The sequence below is a fragment of the Mya arenaria genome, chromosome 6 (genome assembly GCF_026914265.1).
Source record: "Mya arenaria isolate MELC-2E11 chromosome 6, ASM2691426v1".
Lineage (NCBI taxonomy): Eukaryota > Metazoa > Mollusca > Bivalvia > Myida > Myidae > Mya > Mya arenaria.
The window spans coordinates 41407996-41432707 of NC_069127.1; the positions used below are offsets into that span (position 1 = coordinate 41407996).

A 24712-nucleotide genomic window follows, 5' to 3' on the forward strand; every position below is an offset into this window, starting at 1 on the left:
TAGAAAAATGCGTAAATATCTGATTGACAAAGAGATCGCAGCGTGTATGTTTATGCACGTGTAACATCGTGCCAATAAGAGATCATAAGTATAATGTTTTAATAACCTATTCTACATTCAACTGAATGAGATATACCATATTCAAATAATGTAGGTTCGTTATCTTGAAAGCAACAACTTCATACAAATACTTGAATAGTTCAATGGTCTTAGCAATATTTACAAGTGCGAATTATGCAATGATATTTCAGATAAATTCTGAGATACTCTTCCAAGAAAGAAAACAATCGTATCCATATGTTCCTTTCCAAGAAGGCAATACGAATTCTGTATCATTATATTTCCGTAACCCGTACGATATAGGCCAGATGAAATAAATCCTTGTATAGCGGTATATTAAAAATATTTATTCTCGGAAATGATTGCAGTACCATCGCTATCATTTAAAAAAAATGCAGATGAGTTTAACCCTTTTACTTTCAAGTACATTACGTAACTGTTTATTGTGAGTTTTGATAATGCTTAACGGTTTGCCATTGTTGTTTAAATTTGAGCATTTAAACCAGTCTTCACCATGAGGACAATGTATTCATCATGAGGACAAGTGTTCGCTAATCAGGCGGTATATAAATGGTGAGCATGAAGACTGTGTATTAATTCTTAGGACCAGTCCTTGTCATGAAATCAATGTATTAATGATAAGAAGTCTTAACTATGAAGGAAGGTACAAATATATATTCACCAGGAAGACCATGCTTCAATTCCTAAAACCATTCTCCATCATGAAAACAGTGTGTTAATGATTTAAAGGTCTTCGCCATGCAGGCATAGTAATAATGCTTACCTCACCGAAGTCTTCACCGTGAATGCAGAGTCTTGAATATCACCATGAAGACCGTGTATTAAAACTTTTCATAACGACAGTATATTTATGAGCACCATAAAGACAGTGTTTAAATGCTTAAAACAAGTATTCACCACGAAGATGTCAAGATTAGTTTATACCATAACAACAGTGTATTTGTGATTAAGACCATGCTTCACAACGAAGTCAGTGTATTAATGATCACCACGAAGTCAGTGTATTAATGATCACAGTAAAGGCAGTGTATTAATGATCGCCGTGAACACAGTGTATTAATGATCACCACGAAGTCAGTGTATTAATGATCACCACAAAGACAGTGTATTCGTCATAAATATACTGTTTTCATGGTGATTATCACTACACGAAGACAGTGTATTTATAATCACCAGTAAGACAGTATGTTTATGATGAAGACCAGTCTTCACCACGAAAATGGTGTATTAATGAATCCGACCAGTCTTTGTCACGTAGACAGTGTCTTAAAAATAAAACAATGAAGACAGTGTATTAAAGATCACCACGAAGACAGTGTATTAATGATCACCACGAAGATAGTGTATTAATGATCACCACGAAGACAGTGTATTAATGATCACCACGAAGACAGTCTATTAAGGATGAAAACCATTATTTGCGTACAAGACAGGGTACTTATGATTAAGACCATTCTTACCATGATACAGTATATAAATGCTTATGCCAAGTCTTAACCGTGTAAACAGTGTCTTAATGAATAAAGTCCTCGTCATGAATACAGTGTATAAATGATAAACACCATTGTTTGACACAAATACAGAGTATAAATAAATATAAATGATTTAGACCACACGTAGGCCTCGAAGACGTTGTACTTATGCTTTTGACCAGTATTCACCATGACGACAGTGTATTTATGATGTATGCAAATGATTTAGACCAGTGTTTGCCACGACAACAGTGTATTAGTGAAGACCAGTTTTCGCAACCAAGACCATTTATTTATGATTAGGACTAGTCATTATAACGAACACCGTGCATTTACTTTTAAGCGCAGCCCGCTCCATGAAGACGGTCTATTAATGCTTAAGACCAGACTTCACCATGAAAAAAATGTATTCATAAGTGTCAACAACTTTTCATAAGTGTCAACAGAAAGCAAAATTATAATCGTATTACCAACGACAGCAGATGTTTCAATCAATAGAAACAAATATGATCGTGATTAATCAAATCAAAATTATCTGGGTCAAAATAACAATATGGGTCGTTAGATATTTAGAGAGAAAGGAATCTCATCTGATGTACAAAAAGAGGCGAGAAATGAATTTAACTCTGTAAATTACATATTAGCAACAGTTCATTCTTGGCCTAAAATTTAAAAAAAAACATAAAAATGTCAAAATTATATCAAATTATTTAATGACCTGCCACAGCGCAAAAGTGGTTGAGGAAGGCCGAAATTTAAAATGTGTCGAAACGTCCATGCCAAATTTAGTTTTGAGGAGAATTTATTTCAAGAGTCTTTTGCGACATCTGTTTGGGTAATAAGGAGATGAACATATTGTAGGAAAGAAGATTGTACAAGATTTTGGATAAAAAAAAACATTTGCATTCTGTCGGAAATATCTGTCGAAAATATAACTATGTTTTTTTGGTGTCAAAATGGCACAGACAACCTGCTCAACAATGGAAGCAAATTTCTGTTTCTCTAATCTTATCGGCGTTGAAACACATCCTCCTTCTTTATCTACAAAAATGGTGACAGCAAACAAATCTCCATTGATATTTATATGACAATACTACATAAACAAGCTCAGTAGCCAGAAGTTTAAACATAAAACACGTTTAATGGCAAAACATAGACTGAAAATGGAAGTTTAAGATGGGAATCTGGAAACGATATTCACCAACCTTTAGATAAAAAATGTGTGTAATTTATGGGTTTTTTTATGTTATTAAAGTATTTCACATTAATGATAATCGGGCAATAAGATACAGTGGCACTTTTTCTTAGATATTTCGGTTAAAAAAGTGTTTTTTAATTGAATAAATAACATGACAAGTATGCAGCTGGGGTCTAGTGCGTTCACTCCAGCATCCTTTCAAATTAACTTTTGATGCCCCTCTGGTAATACATTTAGAAACTCTAATCCACTCGACTGTGACCTGTCAAATGGCATCGAACCTGGGATAATCGACACAATGATTGGCCGTATTTCAAAGCGGAACACTGAATCCTTATCGTTCACTTTGATCGTAAAATATTTAAACATGGGACAGACGTTGTTATTTTAGAATATGAATCATGACTGTTGTTCACATGAAACTAATGTCAATGAGATCGACGTTGCATGGTTTTTTCAACAGCTACCATACAGTGAATGGTTCTTAACCTGTAAATTATTTCATTTTTGAACAATTCGTTTCCCACAAAATTACAATTCTTTAGCACCATAGCCTATTTAATGGCACCACAAGGTTCACAAAATCGAATCTAGTTCACCAAGTTTTGCAAACTTTTTGTTAATTAAAACCTTTAAATAGGTGAAGAAATTGCTAAAAACTAAGGTTATTTTACTTTGTCAACATTATGTTTTAGCAAGTCGTGCAAGTTAAAGACAATCATTTATTGATTTTTTTTCAGAACTTTATTTTAACTTCAGTTTGAAACAAACCAATGCCAATCAGATGTGGAATTACATTCCCTGATTTATTTTATTTTTGCCCATTAAGACCGTTAATAGAAAAAAATAAAACTCATTGTTTACGTCCATTTGCCCTCATTGGCACTTCAACAGAAGACGCATTGAAGCATTTTTAACACATAACAAAATGTTATGGCTCCAATGATTGCCCGCTGTTATGTTTCAACAAATGAATGTAGCATGCTTGCCAAAATATGGAACCTCGAAATTAAATAAAACATATTTAATAATTTTATGTTTTGGTCATCTAAACGACTATTGTACCCCAGGACATGGTGGCCATATCATAACTACCTCATTCACTGTTCGACGTGATGGAAAGAAAAAAACTTCCTCATTTGCATCCTATTAGAGCCAAGGTTGAACGCAAAAAGCGATTGCATCACTTTTATTAAGAACGTACAGGGCTAGTGTGAATGAGCTAGACAATTTCTTGACTAATTTAAGAATCATTAACATCATATTCAGTGATATATATCTGAAATAATTATATATCAGATCCATTATCTATTGGATTTGTGTCATTAAAGTGGTGTGATACTGCTAAAAAAACTGCAGATTGTTTGCCACCATGGAAACTGGCCCGTTTTGGACGCTTTTCATGATAGAGCTTATTTTTATTCCGTGTACAAACTGTCAAGGTAAGAATATTAATCTACTTTCAAAAACTAATCTCAAGTATTATTCCACAGAAAATCATGTAGTATTAAAGAATTAAAACCATAGCTCAGTGCACACTTTATGCCGATACTACAAAACAAAAAAGTTAAAATGCAAATTAGATAATTATGTACTTCATATATCTGAAAGTGACGAATGTAATTTACAATAATACAATATTGTTTGTGGAGCTAGCTAATTGTTTACTTTTAAGCTTGGTCATCATAGATATGGCGATTTATTTAAATATATAATATGATGAAAAACCTGGTACTTTTATTAACTTATCAGCATTGAATCATACTGTCAATGCATACGGATAAAAATCATTATTGATCAGGGCGTGAACCGAGGTTAATAATGATTCTGCGATCCATATGAACATCGTTTTTTACAGCTAATAACTATTCACTGTTTTAATTCATGAACCATAATTTTTTATTTACACACTCGATTTTCCCTTTCGATACCCAAATGTCGAACAGTCTTAATAAACAATTTATGGCTAGAACATAAAAATCTCGCTAACGATTTCCTCACATGAAATGGTTGATTAATACATAAATATTTTTTCTGGATTTAACAAAGTTTTAAATTGCTTATAAGGGTCACATCGTGTGAGTTTCTCATATTTTCGAACCATTTTTCTCTTTAACAATCAACTAACCTTTGCTTAAATAATCACAAACATCACAAACATTTCCAACTTCCTTACTTAGTCAAACAAAAGCAAAACCATATTTGTATAATAAATTCTTTACAGAGGTAACCAATTTTTCCTTCCAATGTCATCATGTCGTTTAAGCATTAAATAACAGTTTCTTGGATAACGTGCATTGGACATATATAGTAGTGTGCACTAGGACTTAATACATATGATGATCAATACATAGAGGAAACCTCCCGAATTCTTCCAATGCAACACAATCGTTAACATAATAATTTACCCCGAGGAATTCCTAACAATATTGAATGTGTACTTGTTCAAGAATATCAAATATTTCCGTACCATATTATTCAACACCGTAAAAAAGTATAGGCTTAACTATAGAATCAAATATTTTAAATATTCAGTTTGAGAAACGTGTCCAAATTCCCTCAGGTAAGCCATTATAGCTTGAATTGACTATGGGCGTGTGCAGCTAATTTTGATTTTGCCAGGATAATTTGGGCGTGAAGATAAGTCCCATGTACTTATATACTGATGTAACATTTACCGGTATGCCATTGAAATACCAATGATCGTATGACCGCAGAGGCCCGCCATTCCTAAACACTATTATGTCTGTCATCTTCTTATTAATAGTCCTACCAGTATTTTCGCAGAATTTTTAATTAAAATTTAGATGTTATTGTACTTCACTAGCAGTGTCAGCGCAGTTCGACACACCATCTGCAAAACATTATGCATATTATATCCGCGATATGCCCAGTAATAACAATACCCGTATAGCCCTTGATTGTAGGAAGGAAGATAACTCATTAATATATAGATTAAAAATTATTGTATTGGTTACGTTCCCTTGTCTCCTGCTAACCCGCTAACAAATAAAGGGTTGTGTAACTGTGCCGTCGCCAACTCGGACGCACCCGCGTAGATTTGAATACATAGACGTCAAAATACGGAGGAGCTTTCCCTGAACTCCTATTTTATGCAAACTGGTAAACAAGTTATGGCGTATCAGTCCATCAAACGCCTTTTCAAAATCGGAAATATAAAATATTATCTGTTGTCGAACAACCAGTCCGAAATCCAGCCTTTGCCTCATCGATTTTGCTAAAGTGTTCTGCCCATGCACATAATCTATCATGTATTTTATTTGAAAATATTTTATTCATAAAATTTATAAGAGAAATACCCCTATTATTTGATGGGTCTTCTTTAGAGCCCAACTTGTGCACTGGGACTATGATACTATCGCTCCAAATATCTGGAAAACCCTTTTAAATAATTGACGCGACACTGGATTTATGGATTCTCTTGTACTTTGGTAAATGTTTTTCATTTTGAAATACTTGCAATAACCTCCCCGTCGGTAATATCCAAATTTAAAATATATTTATATCAAAAGCTATATCGTTCAGGTTTGGTTGATCATCATTAAACAATAGTCCTCAAAAATAGTTCCACAATGTAGCAGAGTCTACGCGCAGAGGTTCTTTTTTCTAATACGTTTGGACATTTTTAATAAATTCCAAAAGGATTTTGGAATACAACTAGACAATACTAACTCATTCCTTTTAGCTTGCTGTTACAATTGCCTTTTAGTGAATTTTGAAATGTCTATGCAGTGAAATATAGTTTTGAAAATCTAGTCAATCGAAATCTTCATGATGCAGCTGACTTTAATTGTTTAGCTAAAGCACAGTCTCTGTCCTACCAGGATTGAGTGTTTGAAATAGCATCTCGATTGTTGAATTTACGCGCATCATATATTGTCCATGTGATAGCAAAAGTATTTTTTATTAAACACTCAAGCAAATTGGGAAAAAGCAATTTCTCGGTGGAAAGTAATTTCATCTTAAGGCCACTACTTTTATATAAATTGGTTTACAAAACCGGCGGGTTTACTTTTCCGAAAAGTACAAAAAAAATAAAAAAAATGAATTTCACTTCATTTTCAAAATGATTTTCCCGACCGTATTGATTTTGATACGAAACGAAAGAAAAACAAACAGATAAGAGTACGAATGCAGTACTCGACTGGTTTGTTGTTCCGTACCCGTATTCGCTTATTAATGGTGATAGCATGTGAGCCAGTCAACTGTTATGGCAGCGATGTGGCAATGGCGGAATTGACGATAACAGTCATTCTTTGTATGAAATAATTAATCAAAATATGCAGGAGTTGTTAAAATAACAATAGCAATAAACATTGGCAAATTTAACAGCCGACACAAACAATAACCGTCACGTGATTGTTGTTTTCCCCCCGCCAATTTAGGTCATGAAAATATTGTTGTTTATAGATCAAAAATAAAAGTGTCAGCGGCTTCCATCGAATAAGTAGACACAAATATCTGTAAATTATGTGTGAGAAAAACATTTAAAACATTTTACGGTTAAATATCAAATAACAGTGCACTAAGTGTGAGTGGTGAAATCGAAAGTAAAATTTCTAAGTTGACACCGGCGACCTAGTTTCACAAGTTTGGTCGGTGGTGTTTATGGATTTTAAATCACAGAATGGTTTGGAAATGCTTGTCATTGAGTCAATGTTAAGCTTGTGTTTATTCTAGATTACATGTTTATTCATGTTTGGGTTAATAGTAGAGTAAAAACAATGAAAAAGTTGAACACATGTGTCAATGACATTTACTTATGCCGGGAGTTGTGTGCAAAACATTTAGATAAAACAACACCGAAATTTTTGAAGAAGTCCATTTCAATTTGTAATAAATTTGATATTTCACTATACATGTGATTTTTTGTAGTAACCAAGGAATACTCTTTAAAATGAAAAATCAACAAGCATGAAGTATAGATGCCCTGTGAACGCATGTATACACAAAATGGCGGAGTTGGGAGAAGATGAAAATATCTGATACATTATTATGGATTTCTCTGTCAGTTTACTATCATTGGTATATAAAGTTAAGTCACATGCTAGATTTATTATTTTGCTATGTGATTTTTATGTACTGAAGTGGTAGTTTGCTGCAAGATTTGAATTTGAAATAGATCTGGTGAACATCCCATGGTAAATATCCCGGTCCGAAAATATCCGGACTTAGCATGGATCGGGTTACACACAACTAGGACCCCGCAATACAGTCCAATTTCTGTGTATTTTAATGCGTTAAATTCGCATTCTCTTTTTTTTCAATTTAATATTGGTCAGTTTTTAAGTGTTCTGCATTCACTTTTGCTTTAGCAAACCCTTAAAGCTAAACAAATGTCTTGCTGAGTGATATTCAATGTATCTTTGATAAAAAGAGTAGTTTATACATGTAAACATGTTTTATAGTCAATTTCATTGATGTTTTATGTGCACAGTTCGTAAGATTTAAAATGTGTGTTTAATTAGAACTTTGACTCTTTGAGTGTATTAAACATGCATTAAAGCTGCACTCTCACAGATTAAAGATTTTAACAACTTTGCGTAAAAATATCTGCAAACAAATAATATAAGATTGCTGACAAAACAAATCAGATCGTAGATTTTCATATTTCCGTTCAAAAATTAATAATTTATTGCTTAAACCGTTACTAACGGTTTAAGAAAAACACATTAAACATCAATTTTTGACCTTAAATATAAAAATCTGCGTTCTGTTTATTTGTCAGCAGTCTTATATAACTGGTTTCCATGGAAAAAATGGCTCGTTCCAAGACAAAAGATAAAAAACGTTCAATCTGTGAGAGTGCAGCTTTAATAGCAGTAATAAATTTTAAAATGTCAAGTAAATGATAAAAGCTTTCAATGTTTATATGTTGTTCTCTGATTTTCACCCTGTAAGAGTATGTTTTGTGACTTTTTTCCTCTTTTTTTTCGACCACCCGGTGGACATTTTTTCCAAACATTCTTGTAAACCAAAAAATAAAAAAGGAGTGGCCTAAGTAATTTGGCTTTCATATGAAATAAATTGCCAAAGGTACATACTATAAATTAACATATTTTCTTTTGATTACAACTAAAACAAGCTAGACATATTATCTATACAAGTGTATGATATATTTTTTTCGGTGTTATTTTTCTTTCAATTCTGCAAACAAAACCGATTCAAATCAAATCATAATAATATTTGGTCACCAGGCATTAAACATACAAAAGAATATGGATTCGCCCGGCATTATACAAAACAAAATAATATGTGGTCACCAAGCATTAAACATACAAAAGAATATGTGGTCACCAGGCATTAAACATACTAAAGAATATATGGTCACCAAGCATTAAACATACTAAAGAATATGTGGTCACCAGGCATTAAACATACTAAAGAATATGTGGTCACCAGGCACTAAACATACTAAAGAATATGTGGTCACCAGGCATTAAACATACTAAAGAATATGTGGTCACCAAGCATTAAACATACTAAAGAATATGTGGTCACCAGGCATTAAACATACTAAAGAATATGTGGTCACCAAGCATTAAACATACTAAAGAATATGTGGTCACCAGGCATTAAACATACTAAAGAATATGTGGTCACCAGGCATTAAACATACTAAAGAATATGGAGTCACCAGTCATTAAACATACAAAGGAATATGTGGTTACAATGCATTAAACATACAAAGGAATATGCGGTTACCAGGCATTAAACATACAAAAGAATATGGAGTCGCCCGGCATTAAACATACAAAGGAATATGTGGTTACCAGGCATTAAACATACAAAGGAATATGCGGTCACCAGGCATTAAACATACAAAAGGATATGCGGTTACAAAGCATTAAACATACAAAAGAATATGTGGTTACAAGGCATTAAACATACAAAAGAATATGGAGTCACCAGGCATTAAACATACAAAAGAATATGGAGTCACCAAGCATTAAACATACAAAAGAATATGGAGTTACCAGGCATTAAACATACAAAGGAATATGTGGTCACCAAGCATTAAACATACAAAAGAACATGGAGTCACCAGGCATTAAACATACAAAGGAATATGGAGTCACCAGGCATTAAACATACATAGGAATATGGAGTTACAAGGCATTAAACATACAAAGGAATATGCGGTCACCAGGCATTAAACATACAAAAGGATATGGTGTCTCAAGGCAATAAACATACCAAAGAATATATAGTCGCCACGCATTAAACATACAAAAGAACATGGAGTCACCGGGCATTAAACAAACAAAGGAATATTCGGTCACCAGGCATTAAACATACAAAAAATATGGTGTATTCAGGCATTAAACATACTACAGAATATGGAGTCGCCCGGCATTAAACATACAAAAGAATATATGGTCAACAGGCATTAAACATGTAAAGGAATATGGAGTCGCCCGGCATTAAACATACAAAAGAATATGTGGTCACTAGACATTAAATATACTGAAGAATATGTGGTCACCAGGCATTAAACATACAAAAGAATATGTTGTCACCAATCAATAAACATACAAAAGAATATGGAGTCGCAATGCATTAAACACACAAAAGAATATGGAGTCCCCGGGCATTAAGCATACAACAGAATATGGAGTCACCAGACATCAAACATACAAAGGAATATGGAGTCACCAGGCATTTAACATACAAAGGAGTTTGGAGTCACTAGGCATTAAACATACTAAAGAATATGGAGTCACCAGGCATTAGACATATGAAATAATATGTGGTCACCAGACATCAAACATACAAAGGAATATGGAGTCACCAGGCATTTAACATACAAAGGATTATGGAGTCAACAGGCATTAAACATACTAAAAAATATGGAGTCACCAGGCATCAAACATACAAAATAATATGGAGTCGCCCGGCATTAAACGTACTAAAGAATATAGAGTCACCAGGCATCAAACATACAAAAGAATATGGAGTCGCCCTGCATTAAACATACAAAATAATATTGAAGTTGCCCGGCATTAAACATACAAAGAAACATGGAATCACCGGGAACTAAACTTACAAAATAATATGCGGTCACCAGGCATTAAACATACAATGGAATATGTGGTCACAAGTGTCTGAAGTGTGGGTATTGAAAGGTGCAGCTCATTATTCATGTACAACGAATTTGTATGTATATACAAAGTTTCTAGCTGTATTTATAAATTAGATAACATTAAATAAAGACAAGTACGTGGGCTGTTCGAAAAGAGTGTGAACAGGAGCAAATACTTTCCACACAAATGATTAATGTAAGAACTATACTATATGCGACACGTCGGATATTTTGAAGAAGTATATAATGTTCCATTTAAAATACTGATAGTATGTCTTTCTTCATTTGGGCAGTGTTTAACAACCACCTCTTTCGGCACGGAACACTTTGACTCGTTCTGCCCTTGGACAACACGAGATATTCAAGTTTTTGTCCAAAATGGCCGCTAGTAGATTCAAATGTAAAATATTCGTACACATATGGGCATGAATAGTATCATTAATGTTCAAATTAATGTGTATGACATGTGTAAATAACAATCTTGATGTTAAGACCACTTTTGAAGAACTAAGTAACATTTTGATGAACTAGGTTTCTTCCAACCCAATGCATGCTAATCCTGACAAATACTTAGCAATTTCAGTTTGCTCAAACGTTGTTTAAACATAAAACAGTTCGATTTACCTAATCACATTATTGTTTTGGAAGAGTAAGTTAAACATTTAGGCGTTTGGGTGGACATTTTTTTTTAAATTATAATGCCTAGATTTCTAAAATGTGCATAGGAGCAGCTAAGCAACTGAAATTCTTCAAAGACTAAGCAAATTGTTGACAGTCAATACTAAGCTTAGTATCTGTAAATATTTAATCAGATCCAATTTCAACTACTATCCTATGGTTTGGCATTTTTGTAGCAAGACAAACATAAGACAAATAAAAAAGATTCAGAGCCTTAAGAACTGAGTTTAATGATTACACCTCAACTTACGAAAACTTTCTTCATAGAGTTCAATTGCCAACATAACATGTGAGCAGGGAAAGATGTATCGCAATTGAAACATATAAATGACTGTACAGGATCTCACATGAATATGTTCAAAACTATGTATTTCTTAAAATGTCATTTTAATCTCAGGTATTTAAACTGTGTAGATGTGCCACAGTACAGACAACTAAATATGTGAAGAAATATTTCTGCTTTGAGGTCAGGTATGGAACAGCCTCCCAAAGGAAATAAGATGCTCTCAAAACAAGCTGAAATTTAGAAAGGTGATCCGCATCTGTACAGGTTCTTCTTGTAAAAGCTTAATGTGCAAATAATCTTATATAACTTAAAAATAAGAAAAGAATAAGAATTATTATTTGTTTCACTGAATATCTTTTATCCTATGTCTCAACAAGAAAGAAGTGTATTTTCAGTGGGATGGCCTACACCCACTGGTCAAGATGTGGCATTCAAATATCAGAAAAAACAGAGGGCATTTTAAGTATAAATACGAAAAATATATAATAAAAAAACAAGGGCCGTTTAATAATTGCGATTGTTTCAAATTTATATACTTTTAAAATATGTTCAACTACTTGTGGTTTGTTTTGGGCAAGTATTTGTTGAGGTTTTATTATTTTACATGTTTAAATAAAATTCGCACAAAGTGGTAGGTTCTGATGTTGTCAGGACGGTGCCCGAGGAAAGATTTGGATGGTAAGTTGTAAGTAGAATTGACCCAATCATAGGAGCAACAATGCCTTTGTACGCTACTGTTTCTGATAATATCAGCAAAATCTAATAGTATTTAAATTACATGATAAAATCAAGTATCTCCTCTTAGCAATACTTCCCTAAAACTTTTACTAGAAAGCTAAATTATTTATAACATTTTAACTAACTACACATCACTCTACCATGCTGTAATGCCCAGGTACATAATACTACTTACAATGTTGCTGTTTAAAAATAGACGATGTTCCTTAATTTGCACTGTTATAAGAACTAAACATTTTAAAGTAGTAGGTCAACATACGGAACCTTGCGCGTGTCGACTGTCCGTACAGCCGCAAAAAACTATTTTATTTATCACAGTGTTCTTATCTTACGTTTTGTAAATGCATTCATGATTATAACAAGGGACAGCTTTTGTAAATATTGGTTCCAATATAGTATCTATTTAAAACCATATCTTCGTGTTGTTTTGATTGTATGTATGTTCGTTGTTCATGTCGGAAAATAGCTCATTGTAAGCATGTACTCGGCTTTCAATAATGGTTCTTGTATCTTGTATCCAGATGGTAGCCAAATGTTTGAAAAAGTCCGATCATATATTAACTTCCCACTTGCTTTGATTGTTTTTCAGAAATTATCTTAATGATATTGTTTTGAATAAAACAGGATAGGGCAACATTTAAATTTTAACTGTTCCTTTTTCAAATAAAACTGTTAACTTACTGAATTCATTATTGATTGTTTTAAATCTATTTAAATTGACTGAGTTATGCAAAGTGTGATATCTAAAGTTGTCCTGTAGTAAAAATGCATCAACACAATTATCTTGAATACTCACGATGTCAAAACTTCTTTTATAACACATGTTTTCAGTGTGATTAAGACATTCCATAATTAATAGATAAATGTGCTTTAGCTTGCAAAGAAGTTTGTTATTTGATTTAAAATGTTCAGTTCATTTTACGTATAAGTACAAATCAGAATCTCAGTTTTCTTTAATGGTTCAAATATCATTTCGGGCATGACAAAAATCAAGTTCTAAGATGGCCGCCAATTAACCCAAATGATGAATTTCATTCAAATGTATATGTGGTCAGAAATTATCGCTTTGTTCCTGTTAACGTCGAAGAACATGTTGACCATACCAAGCTCAATATTGCGTCAAAGATGGCATCCAAAATTGAACAAAATGAACGTAATGAATAAATGTGCACTAATGTTAACCACGAAAAGTCGGCGAGTAAATTTGGCTTCTTCGGACTGAAAGTTGGCCGTGCATTGAGCGATAGTAGAAAATATTCCATGTTCGGAGATCTAAAGCCAAGGCCCCACTTTAAGTGTCATTGTTAAACCATTATTGTACTTCAATTGTTTGACATTCTCGTTATGGATATCAATCTGGTTGCCTTGCATTTATGTTTAAAGCACACTGGTAATAAAACGCTACGAGTTCCATACACATAAAAATACTTTGATATTTTTCAACAGCCTTTTATTCATCTGTTGAGAGTCTTATGGCAAAGTGTTACTTTTGTCAATTTGTATTCCTATTGACCACTCGTTTCATTTGCAAAACCCTTCTAAAAGCGCAACTTGAAAACCTCGTCGCATTGCAGGATGTCTTATTAATATGTTTTCCTTTCATCACATTGGTTGCAAGAGTTCTATTAGAATTTGAAACTGTCATAGCTATACTCAAATTTTATTTCCATTTTGCAGCAGAAACTATTAACACCAGTTTTATTCGACTACCAAACGGCCAGTGGAGGATCTTGCGGTAGCTTTTCACAATGGAATGTTGACATTTACAAAGGCACGATATGATTGAAATTCATTTTTTTTCTTTCTTAAGGTGCACATGCTATTAGACTACGTAACGGTGAAACGCAATATGAGGGTCGTGTTGAAGTACTCCACAAAGGAACATGGGGTACAATCTGTGATGATCATACAGACATAAACTTTGCCAAGGTCGTATGTCGACAGCTCGGATATAATACGTAAGTTATTTTGCTAAATCAGTAAGTGATAAAAACAAAACAAACTTGTTGAATTTTGTCTAGCTATAAAATTTAATATTTATTGTTGTTTTTTTAAACCATTTTGTATTCGCTTTAAGCATTTATTTATGTTAAGGTTCAAATTCAATTAGGAGTTTGGGATACACAAATGAAAAAAATAAAAAGACATCAGCATTTATGTCAATCAAAAATCAGAATCAAGTGTGAGTTTTTATATTTTTAGCATTTGTATTGATTCAGTAGCAAACTAGTTTTTATTAATATCAAAGTCAGCTTCATATATCATGAGTAAAAAGGGTAAAAAATGAAAGCAAATGCAATTTTATCAGATGATTATTTATTTAATAACCTTGTTTAATTAAAGGGACAACGTGACGAATGCCTATTTCGGTGCAGGTAATGGCCAGATTTGGCTGCACAATGTTACTTGTCGGGGGAACGAGACTGTGATCGACTTGTGTATGCTCAGACCATGGGGACAGCATTACTGTGGACATGGAGACGATGTCGGAGTTATTTGTAGTAAATATCACCTTTCAATTCTCCGTTCCGGTATAATAAAATAGAAAAATGCATAATATAAAAGTTGTGTACATATATTAAACGCGCATTAAAAGCGTACATACATAATTTAGCAGTTAGATTCAAAACAGTATAATCGAAAATGTGTATGAATCTAAAAGGGAAAATACAAGCCTTACATAGTAAATACTTAAGGAACATTTATAACAACTCGAGGATCAAAATAATCTCTTATAAAACATAACATATTCACAAAAGCGAAAGCAAAATGTTTGAAAGTATGATTTCTAATAATATCCTATGACCTAGAGGTCTTAGTTAAAGAATGTATGCACACCTGATGATGGCCAAAAGGAAGTAGTAGTAGTAATAGTAGTAGTAGTAGTAGTAGTAGTAGTAGTAGTAGTAGTAGTAGTAGTAGTAGTAGTAGTAGTAGTAGTAGTAGTAGTAGTAGTAGTAGTAGTAGAAGTAGTAGTAGTAGTAGTAGTAAATGAAATTTTATTAATGCATCTATGGTTCAAATTATAACAGTAAATGCACGAAATCACTTTTAAACTAAAAAGGGCACGAATACATGACCAAATTACTATTTATTGAATGAAAGTTTACTATTGAATCATTTACATTAAATAGCTTTGTCTCATATTAGTGCTACACATCACTCCAAGATGAAATATAGTTTAGACTTAGAGTGTTTTGAAAATGATTTGAAAATGAAACTTCCAATAAATCAAACAAAACACCACTTGATGAATTTCATGAATATTTTGAAACATCGGAACTAATGAAACACAAAAAAACGGTCTTCCGATGCTTTTTAATAATTGAAAAGGTGTAAATCTTTTGTCAATGATAAATTGTTTAATGAAAATTATATCGAAACTCGCATCAATATTTGTTTTCAATACTTGCGTATTGAATTATTGTTACATACATAAAACTGGAGTAAAAGGTATTACTATAATTACTTAAACAAAGGAAAATATTCGACTGAAGAAGTTATGTTTCTTCCAAATATAATCATACAAGCTGTAGTGTATAACAATAATTAGAGGTAACATTACATGCAATTTATGAATTACTAGTGGGCTACATGGCATAATGGTACAGTGGGCTACATGGCATAATGGTACAATGACAATCTCTTATATAATTGTTGATATTTACTTTAAGTGAAGCACAAGGAATGCTTACAATCACATACTATTTATTTTCATAAATAAACACCGAACATGAATTCTAAGACTCAAATTAAGGACTCAAGGTGGTAATATCATATTTGAATGTAAACTCTATTAAAAGGATATCAAACATTTGTGAGGTCAAAACATCTTTAAATTTGGGACAGGTTTATTAAGAAACAAACCCTCACACACATAAGAAAAGTCATTATCGGGAACAACTCCGAATTTAAGTGTAATAATGAAACAATATATTACAAAGAATGACACGAAAAGGGGATACTCTATGTGGAACATATCTTCGACTTAAAAAATTATATAGGGTTAATACACCTTTTTGAGGTCGTTACCATCTAAAGGCCCACAAAATGGTTTTCAGCCAGAGTGCGAGAAAAGGTGAATAATCGGTATTATTGCATTAAATACATACCATGAGTAACTTTTATGTTTTAAAAAACTGTTAAATGTCACGAAAATGCAAAAAAAAAATGAGTTCAAATAGCATGTATGTGTGTGACGTCACAAGCGATATCATTTAAGAGTTTTACATTAAGCTCAACATAACTCAACCGTCGCATTTTTGTTTCGACGCCAATTTTTTAGCGTTCAGTCGATTGGAAAGTGTGTTTTTTTAATTTACTGGATTACTTGGAATATTTACACACAATACCTATATCTGGTAATCGATTTATTACCGATGTATTCAAAAATTAACATTTGGTTTTTTTTGGGCAACTAATATAAGTATACTATAGTAGTAGTAGTAGTAGTAGTAGTAGTAGTAGTAGTAGTAGTAGTAGTAGTAGTAGAAGTGGTGTTAGTAGTAGTAGTAGTAGTAGTAGTAGTAGTAGTAGTAGTAGTAGTAGTAGTAGTAGTAGTAGTAGTAGTAGTAGTAGTAGTAGTAGTAGTAGTAGTAGTAGTAGTAGTAGTAGTAGTAGTAGTAGCAGCAGCAGCAGCAGCAGCAGCAGCAGCAGCAGCAGCAGCAGCAGCAGCAGCAGCAGCAGCAGCAGCAGCAGCAGCAGCAGCAGCAGTAGTAGTAGTAGTAGTAGTAGTAGTAGTAGTAGTAGTAGTAGTAGTAGTAGTAGTAGTAGTAGTAGTAGTAGGTGTAGTAGTAGTAGTAGTAGTAGTAGTAGTAGTAGTAGTAGTAGTAGTAGTAGTAGTAGTAGTAGTAGTAGTAGTAGTAGTAGTAGTAGTAGTAGTAGTAGTAGTAGTAGTAGTAGTAGTAGTAGTAGGTGTAGTAGTAGTAGTAGTAGTAGTAGTAGTAGTAGTAGTAGTAGTAGTAGTAGGTGTAGTAGTAGTAGTAGTAGTAGTAGTAGTAGTAGTAGTAGTAGTAGTAGTAGTAGTAGTAGTAGTAGTAGTAGTAGTAGTAGTAGTAGTAGTAGTAGTAGTAGTAGTAGTAGGTGTAGTAGTAGTAGTAGTAGTAGTAGTAGTAGTAGTAGTAGTAGTAGTAGTAGTAGTAGTAGGAGTGGTAGTAGTAGGAGTAGTAGTAGTAGTAGCAGTAGTAGTTAATGTTTTTCGATAGTTTTTAGAGATTTATCAGTGAAATAAAATTGATTTTTCATTATTTGAAACAGTGAAATTATCGTTCTTTCATTGTTTTTAAAGTTTAACCAGTTCTGAAGTCAAGTGTAACATCAGCGCAAACAGGGCTTACCACAATATCAACGACTTAAATTCCGAAATGACGTGTACGTTCGTTATAAAGATAAAGTATATTTTTTTAAATGGTAAAAATAGTTAGGAAGCTTCCATTTATAGGCATTAAGGCAACTGCTTATGAGAAATCTGATGCACAGAGGTTAAATTTGAGTGACCGTAAAACTATTGATCAAACTATTTTCGAAGAATGAAAAATGTGTATTATAGAGAAAGAATGATGGATATTGAAATCTTAATGATAAATAGGCATGAGAGTTTTGAAAATGTGTTTTATTTAAAAAAAATCAATAAATAGAATCAATTACCACTTGATGAATTTAATTAATATTTTCAAACATTGGTACTAATACATTTGGTGGTTATAATATTCATGCCGAATATTTGAATGATACATAGCCATAAGTCTACCACATACGGTCTTACCAGAACTTGGTAAAACTACTTCTGTTAAAATTATAATAAATTATTTTAAATTGTTTTTTCTACTATTTAAACCATGTCAACCCCTTGACAATGATTATCTTTTAAACGCATATTTTATCGAAGCTGTATATATTATATCTTCGCATATATGTGATTCATTTAATACTACTGAATCATGGTTACATCCTTTTGTTCATCCTCTTAACTTTTTCATCTTCTCATTTATATAACAAATAATTTATGATTTTGTTGCATAGACAAGTTGACGTAATTTATTGTAAACACATGAGTTGTTGCGATGCGATGTACAGTATACATGTCATAAATAAATATATCCATCTATGCATCAGTCCATCCCAACCATCCATCCATCCACCCATCCATCCATCCACTCATCTATCTATACGTATATCTATCTTTTATGGTTACCAACACCAAAGAATACAATAATCAGATTAACTGACTGACGCCACTTGGCGTATTAAATGTAAAAGTAATGGTTTTAGCGACGGAAGACCCCTAACAGCTCCCGGTATGAATTCCATATAAATGTGTCATTCAAAAGCAATGTTGTATTATGACATAAATTATAAATACGTCGCATACTGATAGTGTTATGTTTTTCCAAATATGAATTTAAGTAACGTAGAGTAACAACAACCGAATATAACATCAAACAAAATAAATGTAGTAACATGGCATAATGACACCAACACATGCTCTGAAATTTGTATCGCAATTCACGTTATCTGTAGCTCTTAAGGTTTGTTAACAAACAAATTCAATTAATTTTGATTCTCATTTCAATAAATAAACACAGAACATGTTCTAAATTTGACATGTTATTAAACACTAAACAAGAAATTCCATCCAGAAATAGTATTTAACATCATAAATTAAACAGACAACAGGCGGTGCTAACTTTAAATAAAATTAATGCAGTTCAAATTAAATCATAGAAAGCTTGATTGTATGATATTAATGCAAACACATAAATTAAACAAATCCATAAACAATGTTGTCAACATGCAATCTGTTAAAGTCCTTGTAAGATTTGAAGTGTAAGTACAACGTTGCAATCAAGGTGTTATTGTTTGTTGTATTTTTTTTTCACAGGGGCGTGCTCTGTACCGGACGTAAAAGACGCTTCCAAAGATTCTGGGGCAGCGATTGCTTACACAACGATAGTTACGTATACATGTGCAGTAGGTCACATCCATACTAATGGCGATTTAGTAAGGACATGTCAGGATGACGGCCAATTGGACGGTATTTCCCCAACTTGTACTCGAGGTTTGTTAGTATTAGGTTTAATAATTCGCCTACTGGTTACGCTACTGTGTGATTTATCGTAGACTAAACATTCTCGTACAATAATTGAAACCTAAGTCTAAACATTCGCATTTAGTATTGTATTTAACTTATTAACCTTATCAATTTGAATTCGTGTGTCTCCTTTGGCGTCTTTTTGTTTTGTAATATGATCATTGAAACGATGTTGTGCTTATGTCAATGATAATGGTTAACATACATATCGTAATAAGAGGTTATGTGTATTTTGTATTTTTATATGTGTATGTGTATTTTTTTGTTGATTGAATAAAATGATTTGATACCCTTTATAACAGTTCGAACCATTTGTGTTTAAGTATTTACAACTGTTACAATGAAATATAAAATATGAATCTCTTCAACCATGCCTGTTGGGTTTTTTTAACATTCGATGTATAATTTTTACAGTAACTGACGTTTTAATAGCCGTGCTATTTCATTTAATTGATTTAATTTCCAACATTCATATATTGGTCGTTCTCAAGAAGAAAATAACGCGAAAGTTTGTCTGAATAATGAGTATCATGCAACAAGATTTGTACCTGAAATAATATATGTTGTAGGAATTAAATATCAGAGCTAATATTTGAATTATCTAGGTATATCGGGTAAAGATGTGTTTCATCTGTAGGAGGTATATTCAAAAAGAGAACTAAACGGTGAAAAAAAAATCGCTTCCTTTGAAACGCCCATATAATTATTTCAAAAATTATACTTGATGATTGTCACTGCAATCATTCATTATATCTCGATGCAAATTATACCAAAATACGATGTTTTTAATCAATTAAGCACAATGTCACTAGTAAGGATTTCACATTTTAACCCTGCAAGCATTTTCAGGAAAACTTATATTCTATAAAGTATATCACTCCATCAAGGTTTTCAAACATTTCTCGTTTCTTTTGAACGTCTATAAAAGTTTGGTTTCAACTGTTTCATTATTTTTTAGCATAGAAAATGAATTAAAACAAACATTTATCGTTGCCCACCTGTATGCGTATTCATCACAACTTCAATTTGCCGAAACCTTTCAATAGCAATTGAAAACCTAGTGACATATTTGCGTGTCTAGTAAATGTGTTTTCCTTTAGGCACAATTGTTGAGAGTTCTAGTGCATAGTGTTACTCTTGTCAATTTGTATGCCTATTCATCACTCGTTTAATTTGCCTTCTTAACGTGAAAATAGCAAACATGGCCGCATTTGGCATGTCTAGTCAATATGTTCTCCCTTAGCCGATGGTTACGAGTCCTATTTAAATTTTCAAATTGTCATAGTTATGCTTGAGTTTAATTTCGATATTTCCATTTTTTAGGTTCTATCGTCACCATTTCTGTTTGACTATCTTACGGCACATTGAGGGTCTTGCGGAAGCTTTACGCAATGGAATGTTGACATTTTAAAAGCCACGTTAGAATTGAAATTAACAATGTCATCATACATAATCAATATACATAATCAATTATGCACTGTGTATATACATGATAGAGCATTTAGATACAAAAAAAGGAAAGTAAAATCGAGCATTTATATCGACAGAAAAAAATGAAAAGGAATGCGTATGATTCATACAACAATGTAAGCCTTTAATAGTGAAATCAAAATAATCCTATATAAAACATAAAATATTGACGAAGCAAAATGATTGATTTATGATAGTATCATGTTCTTGTCGGCATAGGTTTAGATTGTATATAATTCTTATGATTGTCAAAATGTACCGAAATAAATAATGTTAAAAATATAAACAAAATGAAAGTTTACTTTCAAATAGGCGTCTTTCTACGGCGTACAAACTAATTTTAAACTTTATTTTTTTTTATTTTTAAAAACTTTGAGTAATATTGACGAATCACATCTTCTGAAATGCATTTAAAGATTTAAGGTAGGTTATGTGAGGTTATAAAACTAATAAAGATTGGAAATCTTAGCAAATATCGTCAATCTTACAAAAATTCTGATTTAATGGCGTATAAGCAGGCTAAATTTGTTTTAAATCTTGCGTTTTAGCAATAGATTACAATACCATGGGGCAGGTTTTGGCTAATTAAAATTCGTAGTAAGCCCAATGAGTTTTGGAAAGTACTAAAAGGTTCTACAAGATGCAATTTAAACGATAAGATGTCTCCTGGTGCTTGGTTTGAGCACTTTTCGAAACTTTCGGCAGATGTAAATTTGAATGATCACGGTTACGTTTTGAAATAGAAAATGAGTTAGGAAATCGAGGGGAATTCAAAGATGATACATAAAATACACCGTTTACCGGAGAAGAAATTCTTCAAGCTATTAACGCCCTTGCCGTAGATAAAGCTCCAGGGGCAAATGGTGTACTTGCTCAAAACTACTAATGATTTGACATAACCGTTTTTATCATTTGATCCTGTCTTTTATTCGGGTCAATTTCCTTATAAATGGTCTAAGAGTATTATTTGCCCTATTCATAAGTCTTGCTCAACGTATTACCCTAATAAAACCGATGTATATCATTGAAAAAATTACCCTGTAAAAATTCTTACTTAACAGTAGGCTATACAGTTGGGTAGAAAACAATGGTAAAAAAGATGAGGCCCAGGCAGGCTCCCGATCTGGTAATTCAAGGATTGATCATATTTTTACTTTTAATGCACTGATACAAAATATCTTCCAAAGGTAGAGTTTATGTTTTATACGCTGACTTCGCCAAAAACTTTGATAATATCCATTATCCAGATCTGTATTCATGATTAGCTTATGTTTTACTGGCAATGTTTTTTAACATTGAAAGCTTTGAATGGAAACCTCGCTAGTCAGAACATGGTCTCACACAAAGCTTCAGTTGTTTAAAAGGGACGCGTCAAGGTGACATTTGTAGTCCTCTTATTTGTGTCTTGTATATATGTATATGACATCTGCACATATTTAAGAGACCACAGCAATTCAGGTATCTTTGTATCAAACGAAATATCTGACATACGAACGCTAATGTTCGCTGATGACGTTGCAACCCAAGCGACAAATGAATGCAATTAAAACATAATGTGTAGGCACCGGGATAACAGTGAACATAACAAAACTGAGATTATAGTATTCTTTAACGGTAGACATCTCCGAGGCACTGAAAAGTGGTCATTCGATGTCATGAGAATTATTGTTGATTCATTTTATAAGTATATGGGCTTGATATTTACGCCCAGCTTGTCAAGGTCCAAAGCCTTAAATAAGTTAGCTATGCCAGCTACCAAATCGGTCAATTGGACCCAAGGAATTTAACGTAAATTTGGAAGTATTTACAATGCTAAATCTTTAAGATATTTGACTCTATGTCGAAACCAGTATAAAAAATGTTTAATTGATCCGAAATATGAGGAATTAAATATTATCCTTTGAAAGAACGCGCTCAAAATCAATATTGTAAATGATTTTTAGGCGTAAATAGGTTTGTCAATAATGATGTTCCTTTTGGGAAATGTGGTCGTTGACCACTTTTTAGACTATACATGCAAATTTATGAAGTATTGTTGTAAATTAACTATCATGCCGAATTATCGATATCCCAGGAGCTGTTATCGTATGCTAACACAGCATAGGGAGGCGAACGTGAGCGTCCGAGGTTAGAGAGGTCTTGTTTAAATTTTGGTTTGGTTTTGTATGGGTAAGTCAGGAAGTTGATGATGTGAAGATAAAATTAAATACTTCAATGACATCTGTGCATGTCCAAGTAATATATTTATCTGAGCAATCATTGGTAATAAAAAGCTTTTTTATCATTAACTCACATATAAGTAGTTGTCCCCCTAGCAAAAGGTTTTTCGATCAGAGGAGTCAATTTGTTTGTAACTAAATATTGTGGAATAGATGTATAAAGCGTTGAAAAGTCACAAGTATTTAGCACTGAGACCTTATATCGTCTTCTTTCAAAATCATTTACTAAATGCATGTATAAAGAATTATTGATAGACCAAAAGAGATTATTTTAAGAATTCTCATAAACTTTGCTACAATTTTTTTCACATGAAACTTAATAGCAAATTAGCAGAATGTAATTAAAATTGAAAGAGAATATTCTTAAAATAGTCATGAAAATGATAAAGATAAAATTGTACAACATTGATGTAAATATGTTTTTGTATTATGAGCCGGTGGCCGTAAATTACTTTATAAACGTGACTTGTAGTTGTTTGTTAAAAAAAATGGAAACCTTACCGTATTAATAGTTCTAGTCTGAATTTGTGATTTTTGAAATATTACTAGGTCTGAAAGAAAACTCAGGTTATAAAATGTGGTTTTGTTTTTTGTTTGTTTTTTTTGGTGGGTGTCTGGTTGGGTGGTTATTTAGGAAGAATCAGTGTTGTATCATGGCTGTACCTTCAAAGATCATGTCGATTGCAAGACCGTAGTAAGTAAGTCAAAGGTCAATACAACACTAAATTTACTATTTGAACGCTCAAAAAATACTTGTACTTTGGTTTGTCTGGGCTGTAACATATCCGAGGATTAAGGGATTTTTCAATAGATCAAAGCCAAAGGTCCTACACATTACGGTCATTGGTAAAAAAAGCCTTGTATTTTAGCTTTTCCGAGCTATAACTTGGCCGTGTATTTTACCTGGAAGACCTATGTAAATACGTAAAAAGTAAAGGTCAAATTTTAAGGGTCAGTGGTAGGATTTGCTTGTATGTCACCTGCTTGTCATCTTTGATATGCATAACCATCAATCTGTCAACAATTTCATTCCTAGTCAAAGCACATGTCAATTTGCCAAAATTCAAATAAAGCGATATGAGTTTCATATCAATAATAGCATTTTATATTTAATTCAGCAACCCTTCGATAAACTGTTTTAACTATTCAGAGGCGGATTAGAGATAGATGCGTTTCGACAAATCACTAGTTTTTAAAATAATAAAAGCAAATAGAGTATGACGTTACTCTTGCTCATATGCATTCTTATCCAACATAAGTTGAAATTGCCAGATCTTCTTATCGCCCTAATAGAAAACCTCTTTACATTGCAGTGTGTCTAGTAAATATGATTTCCTTGATGTACAATGGTTTCAAGTCATGTTAGAGTATTCAAA

The 24712-nt window shown here is 32.7% G+C and overlaps 1 protein-coding gene across 1 annotated transcript in view; it reads left to right on the forward strand.

Moving 5' to 3' along the window:
• Positions 1-3948: 3948 nt before the first annotated feature.
• The window catches only part of LOC128238333 (sushi, von Willebrand factor type A, EGF and pentraxin domain-containing protein 1-like), a 49261-nt gene continuing 28497 nt past the window's right edge, over positions 3949-24712 (forward strand). The window contains exons 1-4 of the mRNA XM_052954155.1: positions 3949-4193; positions 14368-14515; positions 14901-15058; positions 19438-19614. Coding sequence (XP_052810115.1) covers positions 4124-4193; positions 14368-14515; positions 14901-15058; positions 19438-19614 — 553 coding nt within the window. The 5' untranslated portion in view covers positions 3949-4123. The remainder of the gene's footprint in view (positions 4194-14367; positions 14516-14900; positions 15059-19437; positions 19615-24712) is intronic.